The sequence below is a fragment of the Martes martes genome, assembly GCF_963455335.1.
Source record: "Martes martes genome assembly, chromosome: 5".
In the NCBI taxonomy this organism is placed as follows: Eukaryota; Metazoa; Chordata; class Mammalia; order Carnivora; family Mustelidae; genus Martes; species Martes martes.
In genome coordinates, this window is record NC_137892.1 from 60,552,097 (window position 1) to 60,573,489 (window position 21,393).

At 41.4% G+C, this 21,393-nt stretch overlaps 1 protein-coding gene across 3 annotated transcripts in view; it reads left to right on the plus strand.

The window, feature by feature from the left end:
* Positions 1-21,393, plus strand: part of ACOT12 (acyl-CoA thioesterase 12) — a 51,201-nt gene that overhangs the window by 15,050 nt on the left and 14,758 nt on the right. For all 3 annotated transcript variants that reach the window (XR_013966884.1, XM_080804687.1, XM_080804688.1), the window contains exons 4-11: positions 769-870; positions 5,983-6,118; positions 15,425-15,581; positions 17,362-17,481; positions 18,346-18,496; positions 19,367-19,422; positions 19,739-19,802; positions 20,663-20,746. Coding sequence is in view for 2 of the 3 variants with exons in the window: in XM_080804687.1 (XP_080660813.1) it covers positions 769-870; positions 5,983-6,118; positions 15,425-15,581; positions 17,362-17,481; positions 18,346-18,496; positions 19,367-19,422; positions 19,739-19,802; positions 20,663-20,746 (870 nt within the window). In the remaining variant the exon portion in view is untranslated. The remainder of the gene's footprint in view (positions 1-768; positions 871-5,982; positions 6,119-15,424; positions 15,582-17,361; positions 17,482-18,345; positions 18,497-19,366; positions 19,423-19,738; positions 19,803-20,662; positions 20,747-21,393) is intronic.

Below are 21,393 nucleotides of genomic sequence, written 5' to 3' on the forward strand. Positions count from 1 at the left end.
ACGATGCTTTCTCAGCTGTGAGCCCTGACGTTTACCCCACAGTAGCCACTGGGCTTGGCCTCTCTCCTGAGGGCTAGTGCTCTTCTTTATATTCAACCCAAACACAGATAACAGCTCCTTTTCCTCTGTCCTCTTCCTTCTATTCTCGGACACAAGCTAAAGTTTCCACAGGAAAAAGCTACAGATAACATGATGCCATTTTGTCCACGTTAACTTGGTTATGAAACCCAGAGACGAAAGATTTTAAAAAGTTGTGGTCCATCTCTCCAATGATCTACAAGGCACTCATGAGTATCTTGTTTTCAAAAGCATATTCAGTAACAACGGGATTAGAAAATACTAGTCAGATAATGCCGGTTTTTAAAATTGCAGTATGAACTATAAATGCAGTATGTGACTTTATGTGTGTCTTTATATACACACACATAAAACTGGAAGAAAATTCACCTAAACATTAGTAATTATTAGTCTGGGTGGTGGGATTGCTAATAATATTTGCTCTGGATAATGAGATTCCATTTTTATCTATTTTTATGTTTAGCAAACTCTCCATCGTAAATACATATTTTTCTATAATCAGAAAAAAGTTATTTTTTAATTTTATGGAACATCACTGAATGAACAGTGTTGCTTAAAAATAAATTAAAATGCTGATTTTATTCAAAAACAAAAGAATGATGAATTACATCACGGAATCTTGATTGCTGCAATCTCGTGTGTTATCTGGATGGCTGAACGTTTACTGATTTATTTTTCTTTTCGTTTTAGATCAGCATCAAGGTCGTAGTCCAGGACATGTTCACTGGTATTGAGAAACTTGTTAGTGTGGCTTTCTCTACCTTTGTAGCCAAACCGGTTGGAGAAGAAAAGGTAAATTTTCTCTGTGAAGGAATATCTAGCTTGTTACTCAGGGACATGTTAATGGTTGTATCAGAATTATTATGGATAAAAAGACCTTTCTTCTTACTGTGACATATGCTTTCCCAAGATTTGTCATCCACCCCTATTTCTGTAAAAGTTGTCATTGTGTGGTAATTGAGTATTACATGCCTTAGAGAAAGGGAGATAGATGTAGCCAGTTGGTGAAAAAGGAAAAAAAAAATACTGTTTTAATGATCTGAGGGGTCTGTCGTTTCTCAAAAATAGTGTTTACTGGTTTTGTTCTTTTCTTTTGTGGTTATATAACTCAAAATTGAGTTAAAATAATTTTTTTTTTAAAGCAAGAGCGACTTAGTAAGCCATTGCATGTTGTGGTCCAATTGTTTGTTTCTACCTGAAGGAAGAATGTCAAAGAGGCTGAACTAAGCTTCAGGCTGTATGGAGTAAAAACAGCCTTCAAATAAATACGTTGTCCTGATATATGTGTCCAGGGGGCTTGCCTGGCCATTGGCTAAGAGCAGCTTGTCTATAGTCTTCTGGGAATTTACTCATTATGGTTTCTTGGCTTTCCTTTTCGGGATCAGGGCATCCGGGAAAGGATTCACATTTAGTCTAAGCAATTTTAAATGCAGTCATCCAATTTGGAATTTAAATCTTTCACTGCAAGGATCACTCCAGAGGTGGACACAGTGGCTTCTTTCTCCCAGTGCTACTTCGAAGCAACAAGGAGGTCTTCTCACTCTACAAAAGCATTCTTCCTCAGACTGCCTCCTACTCTGGAGCTGGGACAAAGCCATGTTTTCTGTGTTCCCAGCAGAGCAGCACTCATTCCCAAGCTACTCCTCACCTGGGCCAGGAGGCCAAGAGATGGATGGGTGTGAGTTAGTCTGCCCTATGCCTGGGTGGTAGGTGTCCCTACAGACTTTTGTGCCCCAGGACATGTCTCCCAGTCCCTGTCCCATATGAGACATGACACAAGCCATATTCACAGTGCCCAAGGACATTCTTTTTCAAACTGAAGTTCATATCAGCTATTATTTAAAATGCAGCTTTCTGGGCTGTGTCTCAGCTCTACTGAATGAGAATCACGAGTGCAGGAACTTGGGATCTGAACTTTGACAAAGCATCCCAGGTATCCTATGTTCATTAAAATCTAGGACATTGAGATAGGTCTTGCAAACCATCCTGTCTTTCCAAAATCTCTGAACCCTTGAGAACGAGAGGATATGAGGGTGAGTGCAAGTGACAGAAAAGATCCTGCCTCTCTATCCTGTTCCTTGTTCTCATTCTGACCTCAGGGACTCATGGACTAAGACTATAATAGTCTCACTTCAGTCTAGTCTCTGCTGAGCCTGAAGATCTGTTTTCTGAAGGTGGTTCTGGAAGGTTGATGCCTTGCGGTGCTGCCATTATAGGTTGGCTCAGGTAACCTTTATTGCAAAGCACCTTTCCCAGACTTTCCAGCTAGTACCATTCTTGTTCAGTGGCACATCATGAAGAAGCCATGAAAAATCAGTGGTTCGGTCTAAAACAGCAGGCCGAGCTGCATCACTGTCCAAAGTGAGTTTATTCCAGGATGAGATCGTGATGAGGCTTAGTTGGTCAGTTGCCCAGACTGGATCACTGAAGGACTCACAAAACTCCATAGCGGATGCTGGTGCAGGGCTTCACTAAAAGAAATAGGATAGCAAGAGAGGGGGTGCCTGGGTGGCTCAGTGGGTTAAAGCCTCTGCCTTCAGCTCAGGTCATGATCCCAGGGTCCTGGGATCAAGCCCCACATCGGGCTCTCTGCTCAGCAGGGAGCCTGCTTCCCCCTCTCTCTCTCTGCCTGCCTCTCTGCCTACTTGTGATTTCTGTCAAATAAACAAATAAAGTCTTAAAAAAAAAAAAAAAAGAAATAGGATAGCAGGAGGAAGAAAGCACAAACAGCAAAGAAGTTCAAGGCTTCCAGGCATAGTTCTTAGGGTTCTTTTCCTTTTTTTTTTTTTTTAACTATTTTATATTTTCATCATGATATGGGCTCTTTTTAATCCCCATCCCCTGTTTCACCCATTCCCCCCCCCCACCTCCCTTCTGGTGACCATCAGTGTGTTCTCCATATTTAAGAATGTTTCTTGGTTTGTCTCTCTTTTTTCCTTTCTCATTTGTTTTGTTTCTTAAATTCCACATATGAGTGAGATCCTGTGGTGTTTGTCTTTCTCTGACTTGTTTTGCTTAGCATTATACTCTCTGCTCCATACCTGTAGATGCCAATGACAAGAGAACATTCTTTATAGCTGAGTAATATTCCATTGTATGTGTGTATACCACATCCACATCTTCTCTATCCATTCCTCTCTCAGTGGACACCGGACTGTTTCCATAGTTTGGCTATGTGTGTATGTATGTCTGTATCCCTCTGAATTAGTTTTTTTGTACTTTTTGGGTAAATACCTCATAGTGCTATTACTGGATCATATGGTAGTTCTCTATTTAACTTTCTGAGGAACCTCCAAACTGTCTTCCAGAGTGACTGTTCCAGTTTGCATCCTACCAGCAGTGCAGCAGGGGTTCCCTTTCTCCATACCCTCGCCAGCACCTGTTTCTTGTGGTGCTGATTTTAGCCATTCTGACAGGTACGAGGAGATATCTCATTATAGTTTTGATTTGTATTTCCATAGTTAGTGATGTTGAGCATCTTTTCACGGGTCTGTTGGCCATCTCTGTGTCTTTTTTGGAGAAACATCTGTTCATGTTTTCTGCCCATTTTTAAATTGGATTGTTTGGTTTTGGGGTGTTGAGTTGTATCAGTTCTTATATTTTGGATACTAACCCTGTATCAGATATGCCATTTGCAAATATCTCCTCCCACTCAGTAGGTTGTCTTTTAGTTTTGTCAATTATTTTTGTTGCTCTGCAGTAACTTTTTATTTTGTTGTACTCCTAATAGTTGTTGTTGGTTTTTTTTAAATTTCCTTGCTTCAGGAAACATATCTAGAAAAATGTTGCTATGGCCAATGTCAGAGAAATTACTGCTTGTGCTTTCCTTAAGGATTTTTATGGTTTCAGGTCTCACATTTAGGTCTTTAATCCATTTTGAGTTTATTTTTTGTATGGTGAAAGAAAGGGGTCCAATTTCATTTTTTTGCATGGACGGTCCAATTTTCCCACCACTGTTTGTTGAAGAGACTGTCTTTTTCTTATACTGTATTTATTCCTCCTTTGTAAAAAATTAATTGACCATGTAATTGTGGGTTTATATCTTGGTTTACTGTTCTGTTCCATTCATCTATGTGTCCGTTTTTATGCCAGTACCATACTGTTTTAATTACTAGCACCTTGTAATATAACTTGCCATCCAGATTTGTGATACTTCCAGTTTTGTTTTTCTTTTCTTATTTCTTTTTAAATTTTATTTATTTATTTGGCAGAGATTCAGCTAGGGAGGGAACACAAGCAGGGACAAAGGGAGAGGGAGAAGCTCTGCTTAGCAGGGAGCCGACTCGGGGCTCTATCCCAAGACCCCAGGATCATGACCTGAGCCAAGGGCAGACCCCTTGTTTTTCTTTTTCAAGCTTGCTTTGGATATTCGAGGTCTTTTGTGGTTCCACACAAATCTTAGGATTGTTTGTTTTAGCTCTGTAAAAAATGCTGTTGATATTTTGATAAGAATTACATTAAATATGTAGATCGTTTTGGATGTTATAGACATTTTAACAATATTTGTTCTTCCAACCCATGAGCATGGAATGTCTTTCCATTTCTTTGCATTGTCTTGAGTTTCTTTTATCAGTATTTTACAGTTTTCAGAGTACAGGTCTTTCGTGTCTTTGGTCACGTTTATTCATAGATATTGTTTTTGGTGTATTTGTAAATAAGGTTATTTTCTTAATTTCATTCTCTGCTGCTTCATTATTAGTGTATAGAAATGGAACAGATTTCTGTACATTGATTTTGTATCCTGTGACTTTATTGAATTTATTTATCATTTCTCTTTTAGTGGAGTTACTTTTCTATATCATGTCATCTTCAGATAGTGAAAACTGTACTTCTTCCTTACCAATTTAAATGCCCCTTTTTCCCTTTTGTTGTATAATTGTTGTGGCTAGGACTTTCCATGTTCCACTTTTATGTTGAATGAAAGTGGTGAAGGTAGACATCCTTGTCTTGTTCCTGACCTTTGGGGAGAAGCTCTCAGTCTTTCACTCTCAGAGTCCTTTTCAGTTATACAAAATAGGCTCCATCTATAGATTGGAGAGCCAAGACACAAGTTCACCAGGTAGACTTTTTTACCCCACTGGTCACACAACTAAAACAAGGCTATGGAGTTAAGCCAGTATAAGTTATCATGTCTGTATATCCCTAAACAAATTAGACAAGGCAGTCTACGGGAGTTTTAGACTTGAAAGCAGCATATTATAAATCACTGGCTGCTTCGTCTTCTTGGTGAAGGGTCAGTACCAGCCTTCAGGTGTCCTGGAAATGAGCATGGAATTATCCCCATCCAGCCTCAAGGTGACTTCCTTATGCATACAGGTCAACAGACATGTATTTATGGGAGAGCTTGAGCCCTTGGTTGTGTTGCGTCAGATTTTTAGGTTTCTAGAGGTCAGTTAAAGCTTTGTTCTGACCTTTTGATTCTTTTAGTTTGCTTATTAGATAATGTTTTCACCATGTGATGAAATTTCCAAATTAGAACTAGCTCTTAGTACTCGAGAGCTTTCTCTAGAACATGTTTATTCCCTCCCTTTGAGATCTTAATTTCGCAAGGAGCAGAAAACATTTCTTGGTAGGAATTCAATGACCTCAAAGTCCCCCACCTTGTTCATTAATTTGAAGAACTTTTTTTATTTTGTAGCTCTTTTGAAAATTTTAAAAATCAGGGAAAATTAATATTTAGAAAACACTTTAAAGCACACATCTTATTGTATGTAGAAATAATTAAGCCTATAATGAGTTTTTTAGTTTAAAAATATTGTAAGAAATAAATTTAGTCAAATAATATGTGTAAAAATACCCAGAAATGCTCTATTTACTTTGAGTTAGAAAACAATGTAACATCTCATTTGTTGTCCTCTGATAACTTAACAAGGTAATGAAAGGGACACGTTTTTCTTTTTCGAGATTGATTTAAAACCAGTCACACTTCTAACTGAGCAAGATCGCATGGAACATAATCTGGCTTCTGAGAGAAGGAAAGTTCGATTACATCATGAAGATACCTTTAAGAACTTGATGAAGGAAAATAGCAAGTTTGAAGGTCAGTAAACCTATTACAGGAACTTTAATTATATGACTGTGACAAGTGAAGGGTCCTTTCTTCGAGCACACTTCTTTTCACCGTATTATTACAATTTGGCCCTGGAGATGCTTGGTATCTTCTCCCAACAAACCCAGTGGCTGGAGAAGGAAGGGCCTGGCCAATTCAATATGTAACCACCGACACCGAAGACCTCTTTAAATTGGAGGGTTCTCCAGAGGAAGAGACAGGAAAGAAGGCTGACAGGGACCAGGCAGTCCTTATCGGTAAGAATGCGTTCAGTCGTGACCAACCAGTGAAGGAATGACAACACGCTATATCCATCGGGTGCGTCACAGTTTACTAAGCAGTCTCTCATTCATTACTTCAGATGAGCTGATTATAATACCAGCAAAGCAGGAAACGGAAACCGAGCCATGAGGACCCTTGCTAAAGGTCACAGGAAGTGCTCTGATTCTATTCTTGCTATGAACAGAGGCGCTAAGTTTCTATTCCTGTTTCCTGGCTCTTCCCTGGTAACCCTAGGTTTGATGAGCCAGAGTGTCTTAGTTCTCTGGCTGTGGTCTCCCAGGCTCTCTGAGGCTTCGTGGGGCCAGAATGGCCTCTCCCCTGCCCTTCCTTTTCTTCTGACCCTTATCTCCTGCAGCCCCAGGGGAGATGATCTACTGGGGAGAGCAAAGCGGTGAAGTTGGAAGTGGAGCGGTCAGCTCACGTCGCTCTGCTCACCACGGCCAGAGGGGCCAGAAAGTTCACAGAAGGTCCAATTCCCCCTGAGCTCCGAAAGCAGATCCATGTAGAAGAGAAACGAAAGGCTGAGTACTTAACCATTTACATCGACATCAATGGAACCCGAGGGGATTATGCTAAGTGAAATAAGTCCATCAGAAAAAGATAATTATCCTATGGTTTCACTCATCTGTGGGATATAAGGAATTGCACAGAAGATCACAGGGACAGGGAGGGAAAACTGAACCGGGAGAAATCAGAGAAAGAGAGACAAACCATGAGAGACTCTTGACTCTGGGAAATAAACTGAGGGTTGTGGAAAGGGAGGTGGGTGGGGAGAGGGGGTAACTGGGTGATGGGCATTAGGGAGGGCACGCGATGTGATGAGCACTGGGTGTTAACCACAAATAATGAGTCATTGAACATTACATCAAAAACTAATGATGCATTATATGTTAGATAATTGAATTTAAATAAAATAATAAAATGGGAATGGGATAGATCTGTTTAAAAAGAAAAAAAAAGAAGAAGAGGAGGAGGAAGGAAAGGAGATGAAAAAGTATCAGGGTGAGAATATTGAAAGAGAGGAAGGAAGAAGAGGACACACAAATGCCAGAGGAAAGAGGAACGGCAGAGGCAGGGGCGACCCGGGTGGGTCTGCCCTGCATGACACCATCATGGTCCTGGGACCACCTCACCTTTGGTTTGGAAAAAAGTTTTTCAAAGGTTTCTATTCTTGCAGACCTTCAAAAAGACAATGCCCATTACCGAGATAATGTTTTTTTTTAAGATTTTATTTATTTATTTGACAGACGGAGATCACAAGTAGGCAGAGAGGCAGGCAGAGAGAGAGGAGGAAGCAGGCTCCCCGCTAAGCAGAGAGCCCGATGCGGGGCTCGATTCCAGGACCCTGGGATCATGACCTGAGCCAAAGGCAGAGGCTTTAACCCACTGAGCCATCCAGGCGCCCCCCAAGATAACTTTTTAAAGAAATGAAGACATCGTCATTAAATTACCATGCTGAGAAGAGTGCATCCTTTTGTAAAGATGGTATCGGCACCAAACTATACTTAAAATGCATTTTGCTAAAGTAATGGAATGGCTGAACCATGAAAGCAAAGGCACACCAGAGAGAAAATTCAAGGTGGAAGGAGGCAGGACATGAAAAGATAGGACTGTGTCGCGGAGGCTCCGTTAGGCCAGGCAAAGAGGCTTGACGTTTCTTCTCTCCTTGAGGGAAGCCGATGAAAATCTGGGCAGGGTTGCATGATTAGGCTGGCACTGAATATGGTCACTCTGCATAGAGGAGGGGAGACTAAAGGGAAGGAGACCAGGCAAGGAGTGAGGAGAGGCTATTCTAGGCAATGACAGTAGAGAGGGGAGAGAGGAAAGGACAAAAAGACGCAAGGGATAACAAAGCAGAGTAGGGTCACTCATGTGGAGAGACGGGTGAGGAAGAAGAAGCTGTTCAGGGTAACCCTCAGGTTTCTGGTCTGACCAGCTGGTCAGCTAATGGTAGTATCATGAACTGAGCTAATGCATATGAGGGGGAGGGGAGGGGCAGTTTTGAAGACGTGGATGATGAGTTTAGTTTAGTCTGACGTGCCTGAGGAACAACCAAAAGGACAAAATCAAGGCTGGGGAGATTTAGTTTGAGGCACAACAGCTGACATATGGTCATTCAGATGAAATAGTACCTACAGTCACCTAGGGAGGGCTCACAGTGGCACGAGGTTGGGGGGCCAAGAGTGAAACTTGGAGCACATGGCCATTTAAGAGGCGATCAGAGGAGGAGGATCGATCTACAAAGGAGACCTAGAGGGACCAGTGGGAGGGGCACAGGGAGAACCAGAGAGACTAGCATCGGAAGTCAGGGGATTGGAGTTACATGAAGAAATGAGAGGTGAACTTTGTTCCAGAAAGTTAGGAATAAAAACTGTCCATTGAACTGTGAATACGGAAGTCATTCTCACATGCTATGGCCATTCACATATAGAGGTAAAATGATTGTAATCAATTTCAGTTTCAGTTTATTAGGAAGCTGGGCAGATCACCCTAGAGGTCTAGTTCAGTTTAGATTAGAGATTTTTAGAAGTCGGGTTTTTTTTTGTTTTTTTTTTTAATAATTTTTTTTTATTTTTTAAAGATTTTATTTATTAGAGAGAGAGAGAGCACAGGCAGAGTGGCAGGCAGAGGCAGAGGGCGAAGCAGGCTCCCTGCCGAGCAAGGGGCCCGATGCGGGACTCGATCCCAGGACGCTGGGATCATGACCTGAGCCAAAGGCAGCCGCTTAACCAACTGAGCCACCCAGGCGTCCCTAGAAGTCTGTTTTTATCATGTTTCCTCTGATCTACCCTAAAATGGATTATTCTACATTCCTTTGCACAAAGCAGCTTTGAACCTAACTTCATTGATTTGATCTTTATAGAAAATTTACTACCTTTCATGCCATCGAGGTAGCGTAGAACCTAAAAGCAATTTCTCTTAGCGTCAGAGCCAGACCCTGGAACTTTAAGTTGCCATGAGGGCATGGTTTGTCTACCTGCTACCTGGTGTATCTGGATGGAGTTTGTTTTGGACCGGACAACACTTACTAAAGGAAGATAGCTAGATCATCTTTGTTATTGAACCGTGTTTTTAGAAAACCCAGGGTTCTACATTGATAGTAATACCACAACTAGTTGGAATCTCTTTCAAGATTTTATGTGGTTGAAATGCATATTGTTAGAAAGACATTTGAGTCAGAATCATATGCTTTCAGAAGAAAAGGGAAACGGAAACAAATGAGATTAGATTATGTAAAAGCAGGACTTCTTTGGAATGTGCTCTTATACCCCTGGGTCATTGCTTGGAAGCTCGGTTTGTAGGAAAAGACTCCATATTTGGAGCATTTTATTATTTTTTAGCAAGAAATCTAATTTTTATGAGCATTATCCTGTGTCAATCCTTTCTGGTTATGAGAAGGAAAACTGGAATATCCTCAATTCAGGTCAAAGTTCCTGACCCAAAATTGTACAATGAAGGCAAAATTTGTCCAAGCAGAATGATGACACAGTTCTTAATGAACATCCAAAGTCCAAGTATTGAAATTGACCTCTGGACAAGTATGCTGTAATTTGGAAGCCTGCAGAAAGGGTGAAGTCTCTTTACCATACTTAACCTGAGTACACAGCCAGAGCTGTGAGCCTGACTTGGTTTCTGAGCCTGGAAGAGCCATATTTCTTCATTGATTGGCAATTTCCTGCAAACAGGCTTCATTCAGCACTAGGGTCACCTGTACTCCGTCTATTTCTGCATACATGTCATTGCTGGTGCTTATGCACACATGACCTGCCCTAGTACCTACCTCTGTATATCCCCGTGGATGCCGTGGACATCTTCATAAGAATTGAGTAGCTTTTTCTTTAAGGTTATCCCTTAGGAAAGAAGGAATCGCCTTATATTTGAGTCTTTACAGCATCTCTCATAATATTAGGCCTACTCCGTTTTAATTTTATAATTATTTTAAATAATTTAAACATAGGTAGTACACATGCACAGGGTGAAAAGTTCAAAAGGTACAAGAGGGCATTCAGTTAGAAGGTTAAAACTTCCTACCATCAGTATCTCCCAGTTAGCCAGTTCCTATACTCAAAGACAACCAGTATTACACACACACACACACACACACACACACTTGCCCTTACTTGGAGCGCAGTATTCAAACAGCTATGCACCTTTCTTTTTGTCATTTAACATTGTATTTTAGAGATCGTTTATACTTATCCTGAACAAAAAAGTGAGAGATACTGACCTAAAAAAACTCAATCAATACCAGTTTGAGATATTAATAGGACATCATGTGACAAAGTCAGTAAAAGCAAAAAAAGAGAAAGAAGTTGAAAGGGATTGAAGACTTCATGTACATTTTGAAGACCACTTCAGGAAGCGGCCCAATTCTGATGACAGCAATATGGTGGACTTGGTATCTAGAACAAGCTAAAATTTCTGGATAAAATATTTACAAACATGTTTGCAAGCACATCTCAGCAAGCAGAAAAATAAGAGAGAACCTCGAAGTCCAGAAACTATTAGAAAACACAAATGCAGCAACATAAGGAGATAGAAGAGCTGGCATTTGCTCAGGACTCTGTTGGTGCCAGAAGACCTAGAACTTGTGTGTTAATGGGCCTGCAAAGAATCCGGACACAAAGCCAGCAGCCCATGTTACATGGAAGGTTGCATCAGAAAACCTTATATATAGCTGCAAACCTAAAAAAATGATACTTTTGGTGAGTCAAGTGGAAAAATCCCAGTTCACAGACAGCTCTTGTAGGGATTTTTTTCCTATCTCAGCAATAGCCCTAGGTAGAATGGGAAAAATATACAGAACACCCCCCCCCCCAAACTGATTCCCTTTGAGAATTCAATCACAAGCGCATTCTCATGTAGATTTGATTTCAGAATTCACTCGACTTGTTTGTACTAAAACAGACCCATGTCAAATTTAGTGGGAAGTGGGAAGTGGCACCATGTTATATAGTTCCCCCAGCTGATCCGCAGCCATAAATGCAAACCCCTGGAGAAATGACTTTAAGCCCAGCTCTCAGGAATCCCCACACACATAGGTCCAAGGAGTATGACCTCCTAGACAAACATCATAAAGGATAATAATAAATGTGTCACCAAAATCCAGAGAAGGATTAGACAATAGAAGGAGGCCCAGAAAGACTATATTAACTGCATTTATCATATAAAGAATACTAAATAAGAATGCTAATGTATTTTAAAAAATAAAAGAGAATCAAAAGTATTAATCGGGAATGAAAAATTACCTAGAAGGCTTGACAAAGAAACAAAGAGAATTTCTATACAAAAATATATATAATAATAAAAATATATAATAATTTAAATATAAAACTCAGTGAATGGATAAACTGCAGATAAGACAGTAACTGGAAGACAGATCTGAGGGAGTTATCTAGAATGCAGATGGATTGGCAAAGAAATGGGAAATGTATGAAAGATTTGGAGACATAGAGAAAGGAGTAAGAAGTCTAACATGCATCTGATCAAAGCTCCAGAAAGAATAAAAAGAATGGGAGAGAAGTAACATTTGAAGCAAATGATACAGACATTTTATTCAGAGGTAACAAAGTTTAATATACATGTGAAAAGATGTTGGACCTCCTTAATCAGGGAAATGCAAATTATAACCAACAGGAGCTATTTCACACCCACAAAAATAGAGAAATTTGAGCCAACTACAGTATTGTCTAAGTGAAAATGTAGAGCAGTGGGAACGCTAATAAACAACATACAGAAATGTAAATCCGTACAATCATTTTGTTACCTAAAAAGTTTCTGTTGAAAGCAAGGACTATGAATGTGGAATAAATCAGCACATTCATTCAATAAATATTTAGAAATGCCCATATTCAGAAATTGTTAGAATTTAAAAAGAAAATCAGTTCCTGAACAAAAGAGCTTAGGATCTAGTGGGTCAGACAATCAAAGATCACACAAATAAACATAAAGCTATAACTATGAGGGGCGCCTGGGTGGCTCAGTGGGTTAAGCCTCTGCCTTCGGCTCAGGTCAATATCCCAAGTCCTGGGATGGAGCCCCGCATCCAGCTCTCTGCTCAGCGGGGAGCCTGCTTCTCTTCCTCTCTCTCTGCTGACCTCTCTGCCTACTTGTGATCTCTGTCTGTCAAGTAAATAAATAAATCTTTAAAAAACAAACAAACAAAAAAACCAAAACCTGACTGTGAAAGATACATGTGAGGGCTCCTATCATTGGGAATTAGCTGTTAGGTCTGGGAAGGTTTTCCTGAAGAAAAGATGTCTGGGATGGGACAATAGAGTACTGAGGAGGAAAAATTTTCCTCTACCCTATAAATTACTTCTAGCTGATATAAGAATTAAATGGACATGAGACAGATTAACAGGAGAAAATCAAACAGAAGTTAAATTCCATGTATATGTGGGAGAGACCCAGAGAAACAGTAACTCACTGAAATGGCTGAAGCCATCACCTTAGGTACTATCTTCAGCCAAAGACAAAAGATGATATTGGGGGTGGTGGGTCTGTTATGGGAGGTTACCAAGAAAAGCACAGGAAACAAGAATAAGGTTATTACGCAGATATAAGCCATTGTCTTCTCCACTGATAAGTTTCTAGATTTTGAGTCATACCCCTCTTTCTGGTACAGCAAGGGAAACATCCTTACAAATGGAGATGTCTCTTACCACCCTCTAACTTCTGCTGGGTTTTCAGAGCTTCTCTTATATCTACAGTTTCTTAAAAACAATGAGCCTGAAGAGGCATATATTGGGGTGGCAAAATTTGCTCCCCATAAGAGAATAGGAAGTAAAGGGAAGAATGTGGTAGTGGCTAGGGGGATTGCAGCTGACAGAGGGAACAGCATATGCAAATGCCCTGGTGTTGAAGACAGTACTTAGCTATAGGACTGAAAAAAGGTCTCATAGCTGAAGCAAAGAGATTGAAAGAGAATATGATGGGGGTAAGGTGGTAGGAGTGGCCATGGAGGTCACCGGGCATGGAGTGGTAGGCCTAGGCCAGACAAGAAAGGAAGGGCTTAGGGCCAAGGGAAGTGATGACGATCTAGAAAATAAGTGAGGTTCAATGGGGTGGGTCTGGAGTCAATGACCAAGAAAGAATTCTTGAGACATCTTTGGTGCAAAATGGTGGTTTATTAAAGCACGGGGATGGGACCCCTCGGCAGAAAGAGCTGCTATCCCGGGGTTGTGAGGGGTGACTGATTATATACTATGGGGTTGGGGGAGGTAAGGAAAGGGAGGGTTTGAAAGAACTTTCACATGCCAAAGAGGACCTACAGGATGCCTAAGGCCTTGCCATTGTCAAGTTAAGGTTGTTTTTCCTTTTAATAAGGCACTAAGAGTAAGACAGTTGAGAGCTTCCTGGAGGAAGGTCACATTCCTGCTATCACACATCCTTATCAATGAGCTTTAGTTTTAGAAGAAATTTAACTTTATTTGCATTTCCCTCTGCCTCAGCCTCCCTCAATTGTATGGAGGGGAAGATGATGTTAGGGCTTCAGGAACTTGAGTTATGGGTCTTTGGAAGTTAGGCTATTGATACGAAAGCCTCTTCCTGGTAAATCACTAGGACATTTGTAAACTGAGGTAGACTCAGGTCTTGCAGGATTATGATCTCTACAAGTTGACTATTTGTTTTTCCTTTTGGACAGCCAGGAGTGCCTGAGGAATGTCACATATATCCCATGGCTGGGGAGGGGGAGTGGGGGGGTTGGGGGGTTGAAGGGGTTTGGGGGGTGGGGGGGGTTGTGGGGGGTGGTTGCGTGATGTCAGCTTCTGCTTTGTCCTCAGCTTGGCTTCTGTTCCCTCATCAGAAGGATTTGGGCGTTTATACTAGTATGTTATAGGATCTTTCTGACATGTTTTTAAGTAGATGACTGAAAGGATCAGTGGAATGAAGGGGGGAAAATGAAAAGACGATCAATTAATTACAAATCTAAAAATTTCATGAGAAAATGTAGTTCGTCATTGTAGTCAGGCTTCTCAGTTATATGTGACTGTGCCGAGAATGGCCCCGTTCCCAGTTCCCAATAGCTGGTCAGTCTGTGCCCTTGGGCTGCCAGCTCAGCTCTCCTTCTGCAGCACAACTAGGATGGCACCCCTGATTTGTAAATCCTCCCCCATCATCCTCAGCAATGGCACCTCAGATTTAAGCCTAGCTGATGAGTCCCTAGATGACACAGGAAGCGTAATTGAATACATTTTACTACTTTGCAGCCAGAGTGAATGATTTCTCCATTGTTGAGCGCAAAAACCAATTTGTCAGTAAACGGAGCAGATACAATTCAAAGGAAGCAGAAGGACAGGCGAAGGACTCTTTGTGTCTTTTCTGTGTGTGACTGCATTCATTGCAAAACAGTAACTGCGGGAGGCCACGTTCCCATTCTGAAGTTTATACTGGAGCAAACTATTCCGGATTCTCAGCGTTGGTGGCCCTTTATAGCTCTGATTCCTTTAATTTTAACAACCTTATGGAGGTATAATCGATGTACCACAAATGATAATTATTATAAATAATTTAATAAATAATTATGAATAATTATGAATAATAATAATTATGACATACCATAAATTCATGTGCTCGTATTTGAAGTGTATGGCTTGGTAAGTTTTGAGACATCTGTACCCCATAAAATTATCACCACAATCAAGATAATAACATCTCCATCAAGCCCCAGATTTTTTGCCTCTCCCCACCCCTCCTCCACTCCAAACAACTTGAAGTTTAAATGTGACTATTCTTTTTTTTTTTTTGAACTGGAAAGATAGGTTGGAATACAATCTCTAAACGGGCCCTTCTGATCCGTTATCTTATCCAGTTCTCTTTAAGTACTCACCATTCGGGAGAAAGTCACTCTGTAGAACGAAATCCATTTATTTCCTCAGGAGATTTAAGTCTTTGGGAATAATTTAATTTTTCTAACAATCCCTGGGTTCAGTGTGCTGCTAGGAAGGAACAGCCTTAGTCCCAGGTTGTGCAGTTCACTCCACCAGTATGCGTGTTACATCTACCTTTCAGACCCCATCTGTGACGAAGAGGAAGGAATGGTTCCCACGAGTGGCACATCTGTTCAGAGCATTGAACTTGTCCTCCCACCCCATGCAAACCATCATGGAAATACATTTGGTGGCCAAATTATGGCTTGGATGGAGACTGTGGCTACTATTTCTGCAAGGTTCTTGGTTTTGACCTTTGGCATATGAGGTTGGGTTCCAGTGGGAAGAGATTAGAAAGGGTCTGAGTCCTGGTTATGGAGATAGTCAAGGAGACAGGGAGAGAAGAGTGTTGCCTTTTATCAAAGAGAAAAAGTAAGTCATTTACCCATTTACCCTATGATTAATCTGTCCTTTTGTTTGAAGGTGAATGTTTATGTTCTTGGTTCAAAAATAAAAATGAAATGACTGTTCTGATACTTTATTCTGAATTGTAGATGTTGGTCACGTAATCCTGAAACTCCCTGTAATGATAGTTATGGCAGAGCCGATGCAGAATAGAAAGAGAGGACAGCCTTTACATTTAAAAATAGTCAAGTTGCAAACTTTTCTAAAGGCAGTTTACAAATAGGATTGACCTTTGACGTCCCTGGTTACAATCATTATGACCAGAGGATTAACTGAAAAATAAGATGAGAAAGAGAAATTTGGAAGAAAACTTTTAAGTACTCTTCAGTTTCAAAAAAAGGCATTTTATTCTTTTTTTTTTTTTTTTAAGATTTTATTTTTTTATTTGACAGAGGGAGAGCAAGCACAAGCAGGAGGAGGGGCAGAGGGAGAGGGAGAGAGAGAAGCAGACTCCCCAGCTGAGCCAGGAGCCTGATACAGGGCTTGATCCCAGGACCCTGGGATCGTGACCTGAGCCTCAGGCAGACATTTAACTGACTGAGCCATCCAGGTGTCCCAAAAGGCATTTTATTCTTAATGGACCCATGTAGGCAACTGAGCAGCTTTAAGGAACATTGTGTATTCTGAAAATGCATTTGAACAGGAACTGTCCTACCAACAATTTTTGTAACTGTTGAAAATCGTGAAGATCTTATTTTCCCAAAGTTAAAAGAATTTTATTGTGACTACGTCTGTAATTGTGACAATAGTTAGAAACCTGTAGAAATCCTTTTTATAAATTATGCACAAATAAAAGAGCTCGTTTTAAAAATGAGATTATCATTCTCAATGACAATAAGGTATTTGAGCCTGTTCTATTGTAAAGGCTTACAGTATAATTAACTATGGCAGAGTGTTCACTCGGTGTGGGCACAATTCCTTTGAGTAATTGAATCTAAATTGTAGAAAATTATCAAAGTAACTCTGAGATCAAATATACTTTATAAATATTTCAAAATTTCACACACACACACACACACACACACACACACACACACACAAGTTGTAAAATGTGTACCTGGTAGCCCTTCAGGCTTTGTGTGGCAATCCAGGTAATTTTCCTGTAGGGAAAAAAAAAGGAGTCTTTTGCTATATGTGTAAATTCAGTTAACTATGAAGTGAAGGAACTAGTGTAACTCGTACGAGCTGGCATTTCCTTCACTGTGCCCCCCTCTAACCTGGGGGTCACAACTTCCCGTGACTGTGATCACAAGCTATCCAGATGAACAGAACCCTCAGATGAGAACCAAGACACTGGTTTGTTTTTCAGGGGGACTTTTATAGGAAAGACAAGGGCAGGGCTGTCACCACAAGAGCAGAAGCACAAAGCACCTTGGTGAAGACCCCACAGCTCGGGGACACGGTCTTTCCCAAAATATTTGCAGGCCTGTACGGACTCACTCTCCACGTACATCATCTAGTCATTTATTTCACTCTTAAAAGAGTTAAAAGAGACGTTTACTTAGAAAGCACATTGAACATTCGTCGGTTGCACGTGTTAAGCAAATCAACAGCTCATGAAAATACTTCGAGAGTGAGCGCTGTCTCCTCTGTCTCTCCCCTTTCTTTCCTCAGCCGCCTCTGTCGGGCACACCCCCTTCTGAAGTCCGTGGACATGTTTAAGTTCCGGGGACCGTCTACCGTTGGAGATCGGCTTGTTTTCAATGCCATTGTCAACAATACATTCCAGACCTGGTAAAGTCCGTCTAGTGTTCTTAGGGGGCTGTGAACGAATTCAGACTTGCACATGAATAATTTTTTATTTTTCTTTCTATCTGGAGGTGAGTGTAGGGACTCCTGCAAAGTAACCATGTTCCTTCTAATTGTTTTTGAAACTTCACTCAGTCGTCAACATCTGTACACACTCATTTTCACCCTCTTTGCTGCTTGGAGCCTCTTTGTACTTGATAAATTGTGATGGGTTGGTTTTTGTCTCTTAATAAGGGTGACTCCCAGCCGGCCCAGTATGGTCTTGGTATGTCCCTGTCATGATTATTAACTCTTCATTTCACTCTCAAAGGGTCCCAGTGACTTCATAGTCCACTGACTCATAATGACCTGTTATTTATCACCAAGAAGTCCAAATCACTTCCCAGTTATTTTTATTATTCTTGATACGCAAGGAAAATATTTAATTTGGTATTCTTTCTTTTAAAGTGTGGAAAAGAGTATCTATGTTTCCTATCCAGTTTTAGTGTCTGATGCTTTTTAATGTAGAATAGTTGTTTCTAGGGGAGAAAACCTGACTGTGGTCTAGTTAACTCCCCGCCACATCGCTTTACCAAAATATATTCATGAATGTGTATAAAGTCCTAACCGGCCTTTTTCCCACTTGATGGTGGGAAAGTCAAGCGGAAATGCTACCAGGGGCTAGCACATCAGATCCATCGGCCTGATGAAGAGGATTTTAACAGTTGCATAGATTTGCAACCACGAGAGAGAAAGCCCAAGGCGTTCATTCTTTTTCTCACTTGGAAGAGAGTAGTCTTGGAGGCCTTGGGCAGAGGAGGCCTGGCTCTCTGGGGTTCTCTGCCCACTGCCCTGTGTCGCCCTCTGCAGTGTGGAAGTGGGAGTGCGTGTGGAAGCCTTTGACTGTCAGGAGTGGTCTGAGGGCCAAGGCCGGCACATCAACAGTGCTTTTCTCATTTACAATGCTGTCGATGATAAGGAAGAACTGGTCACATTTCCCAGAATCAAACCCATGTCAGAGGTCAGTTACTAGCACGTGAGTTTCAGTAATCAGATCACTTCCTGGGGGGAAGTGGTGGGTACAGAGCTCCACCCAGAACCCCCTCACACCAGTAACACCTTTCAAAGCTATTCCTCTTTGGATATTTTTTTTTCTTTTCTACATCGCAAAGTAAAATGGACTTTTTCTTTTCTTTCTTCTTCTGTTTCTTCCCCAAGTCACTCCGATCGTTTGTTGGAATGACAGAGGCCCCGGAGACCTCACCTCTGCTCAGCCGGGTGCTGCTGTGGGCAGTGTACCATCTTCTGGGTCGTACTTCCGACTGTCTTCTCCCACCACTTTACATCCGATTCTCTCTGCTGCCCCGCGCCCAGTGGAACTCTATCTTCCCCTTGGTGCCAACGCTCACCTTTTCTACAAACTCTGCAGTGAGACATAGGTGTCATTTTGGGAACAGAAATGAAAACAACCACCGCTTTAAAAAAGGAGAGAACAGGGCTGTCAACATTGTGTTTTTAGGGACGCCTGGGTGGCTCAGTTGGCTGAGCGGCTGCCTTCGGCTCAGGTCATGATCCCAGCGTCCTGGGATCGAGTCCCACATCGGGCTCCTTGCTCGGCGGGGAGCCTGCTTCTCCCTCTGCCTCTGTCTATCACTCTGTCTGCCTGTGCTTGCTCGTGCGCTCTCTCTCTCTCTAACAAATAAATAAATTAAAAAAAAAAAAGATTATGTTTTTATCCATGCCCCTGCCCTTTGTGGGCGATGAGGACAGTTCACACAGAGACTGTGTGTGTCCCAGCTAGCCCTTTCAACGGAGTTAGGAGAGAGAGACTTAAGGACTACAGCACTAAAATATTAGAAATTTATTGATTTTCCTTTGTCTTTTATAAAAGGAAGATTTTAGACGGTATCGTGGAGCTATTGCACGCAAGAGAATTCGCCTTGGCAGGTAAGGATGTGGATGTAAGGATTTTATGCTATCATCCCTTATCTAACAAATTATATAACAAAGGGCTCCTCTCTGGGTCTGTGTTCCCACATAATGTCAAATGAAAAGGTCTGATGTTTCCTGGCTAGAGGCTAACCATGACGGAAATTGTTCTTCCTGATTGTTCCACTACTAAAAGCAGCTTTTAAAACTGCTGATAACGGCCCAAGAAAGTGTCATGGTTACTGTTGTGTGCTGCATGCAGGGAAGAAAACTTATTTATTATTAAACATTATTATTATAACATGTTACTTAACATTTTCATTTTTTTTTCCAGAAAATATGTTATTTCCCACAAAGAAGAGGTGTCACTTGGCGTACACTGGGACATAAGCAACCAGGTAACAGTGTTATTATTGGGAGCTCTTCATGTAAGAATCAAATCATTATAAAATGGAAGATGACATCATTATAAAAATGACAGATCCCATGTTTAACTGATTCAGGTTGTGCCTGCACAGGTTAGAGGAAAAGGAGCATTATATCAACCTGTCCTTTCAAAACGAAACAAAACCAATCAGTAAGCGGTTTCCAAAGCACAGACCCCGAAGGCTCTGTCATCAGATGCATTCAGTCAGCGTGACCTTGGGATCTGGCTTCTCAGTGATTTGTGCCAAATGACATGCTTTCCAGCTTGCATTTCTATGATACAACAACAAAGTATTGGGCATTTTTAAAGTTTTTGACTATAAAATAGAAAGGGAAATACAAATTTACTGATTACATGTTGATTCCAAGTCACATTGAAGGGTAATGTCGTCTTTCCTCCGGACACCCATCGATGTGATGGACACTAATTTGCAAAGCATGCAGGCCTTGTGTTATTTTGTCTGAATTCTGAATTAAGAGTTGGAGACAGAAATTATGTTACCTATAGCTTAGTTCTAAGCTCAGCATTACCACTTTGGCTCTAACATTTCCCATTTTCAAAGCAGAAGCTATTTGATCACCGGATGCCTGGGTGGCTCAGTCGGTTAAGCGTCTGCCTTCAGCTCAGGTCATGATCCCAGGGTTCTGGGATCGAGTCCTGCATCGGGCTCCCTGCTCAGCAGGGAAGCCTGCTTCTCCCTCTGTCTGCTGCTCCCCCTGCTTGTGCCCTCTCTCTGACAAATAAATAAATAAAATCTTTAAAAAAAAGAAAAACTCTTTGGTCCTGTATCTGTGGGTTGAATTCTCAGCTTTTACAATATTTGTATTTTAGGGAGCCCTGAGTAATGCCAATGTGGAGGCCCTCAAGAATCTGGCAGCCAGAAGTGGTTGGGAGGTTACCAGTGCCGTGGAAAAGGTAGGAGGCCTCCGGGTATACGCACAGCCTGCTGTCCCTCACAAATGAGAGCGGTCATGGTGGTGGTGTTTCTGCTGCTCCCGCTGCTGCTTCTAAGAAGGTAAAAAGCTTTTCTGGGAGACTTTTTCTAAAAGCCAAATATCTTTCCAGCTCTGTCTCTAGTCCTCCATGCTGGTGGATTTGGGGTCCTTTGGTGCGCCCCGCACATTCCTACCTCTGATCCTAGTTCTCATACTCTACTTCTCTCTCCTTCTCCACGCCATCAGCCCCCAGCCTAACTGGTCTTTAAGCTCTAGTCCTCCATGCTGGTGGATTTGGGGTCCTTTAGTGCGCCCCGCACATTCCTACCTCTGATCCTAGTTCTCATACTCTACTTCTCTCTCCTTCTCCACGCCATCAACCCCCAGCCTAACTGATCTTTAAGCCCCGGGACAAAATGCTTCTGCATGAAGCCACTTCTGTCACCCCGACTGAAGAACTCCCCTGGTAGGAATCCTCTTAGCAATTACTTCTTCAGAGTGAATTTGTCAATTAATTATGCACCATCTTGTGGCATTGCGTCCACAGCTATGCTGAATTGATGTTGAGGTCTTACATAGTAATTTAACTTTTTACTCATGGTTTTTCTCCCTACCTAGATGATGAAC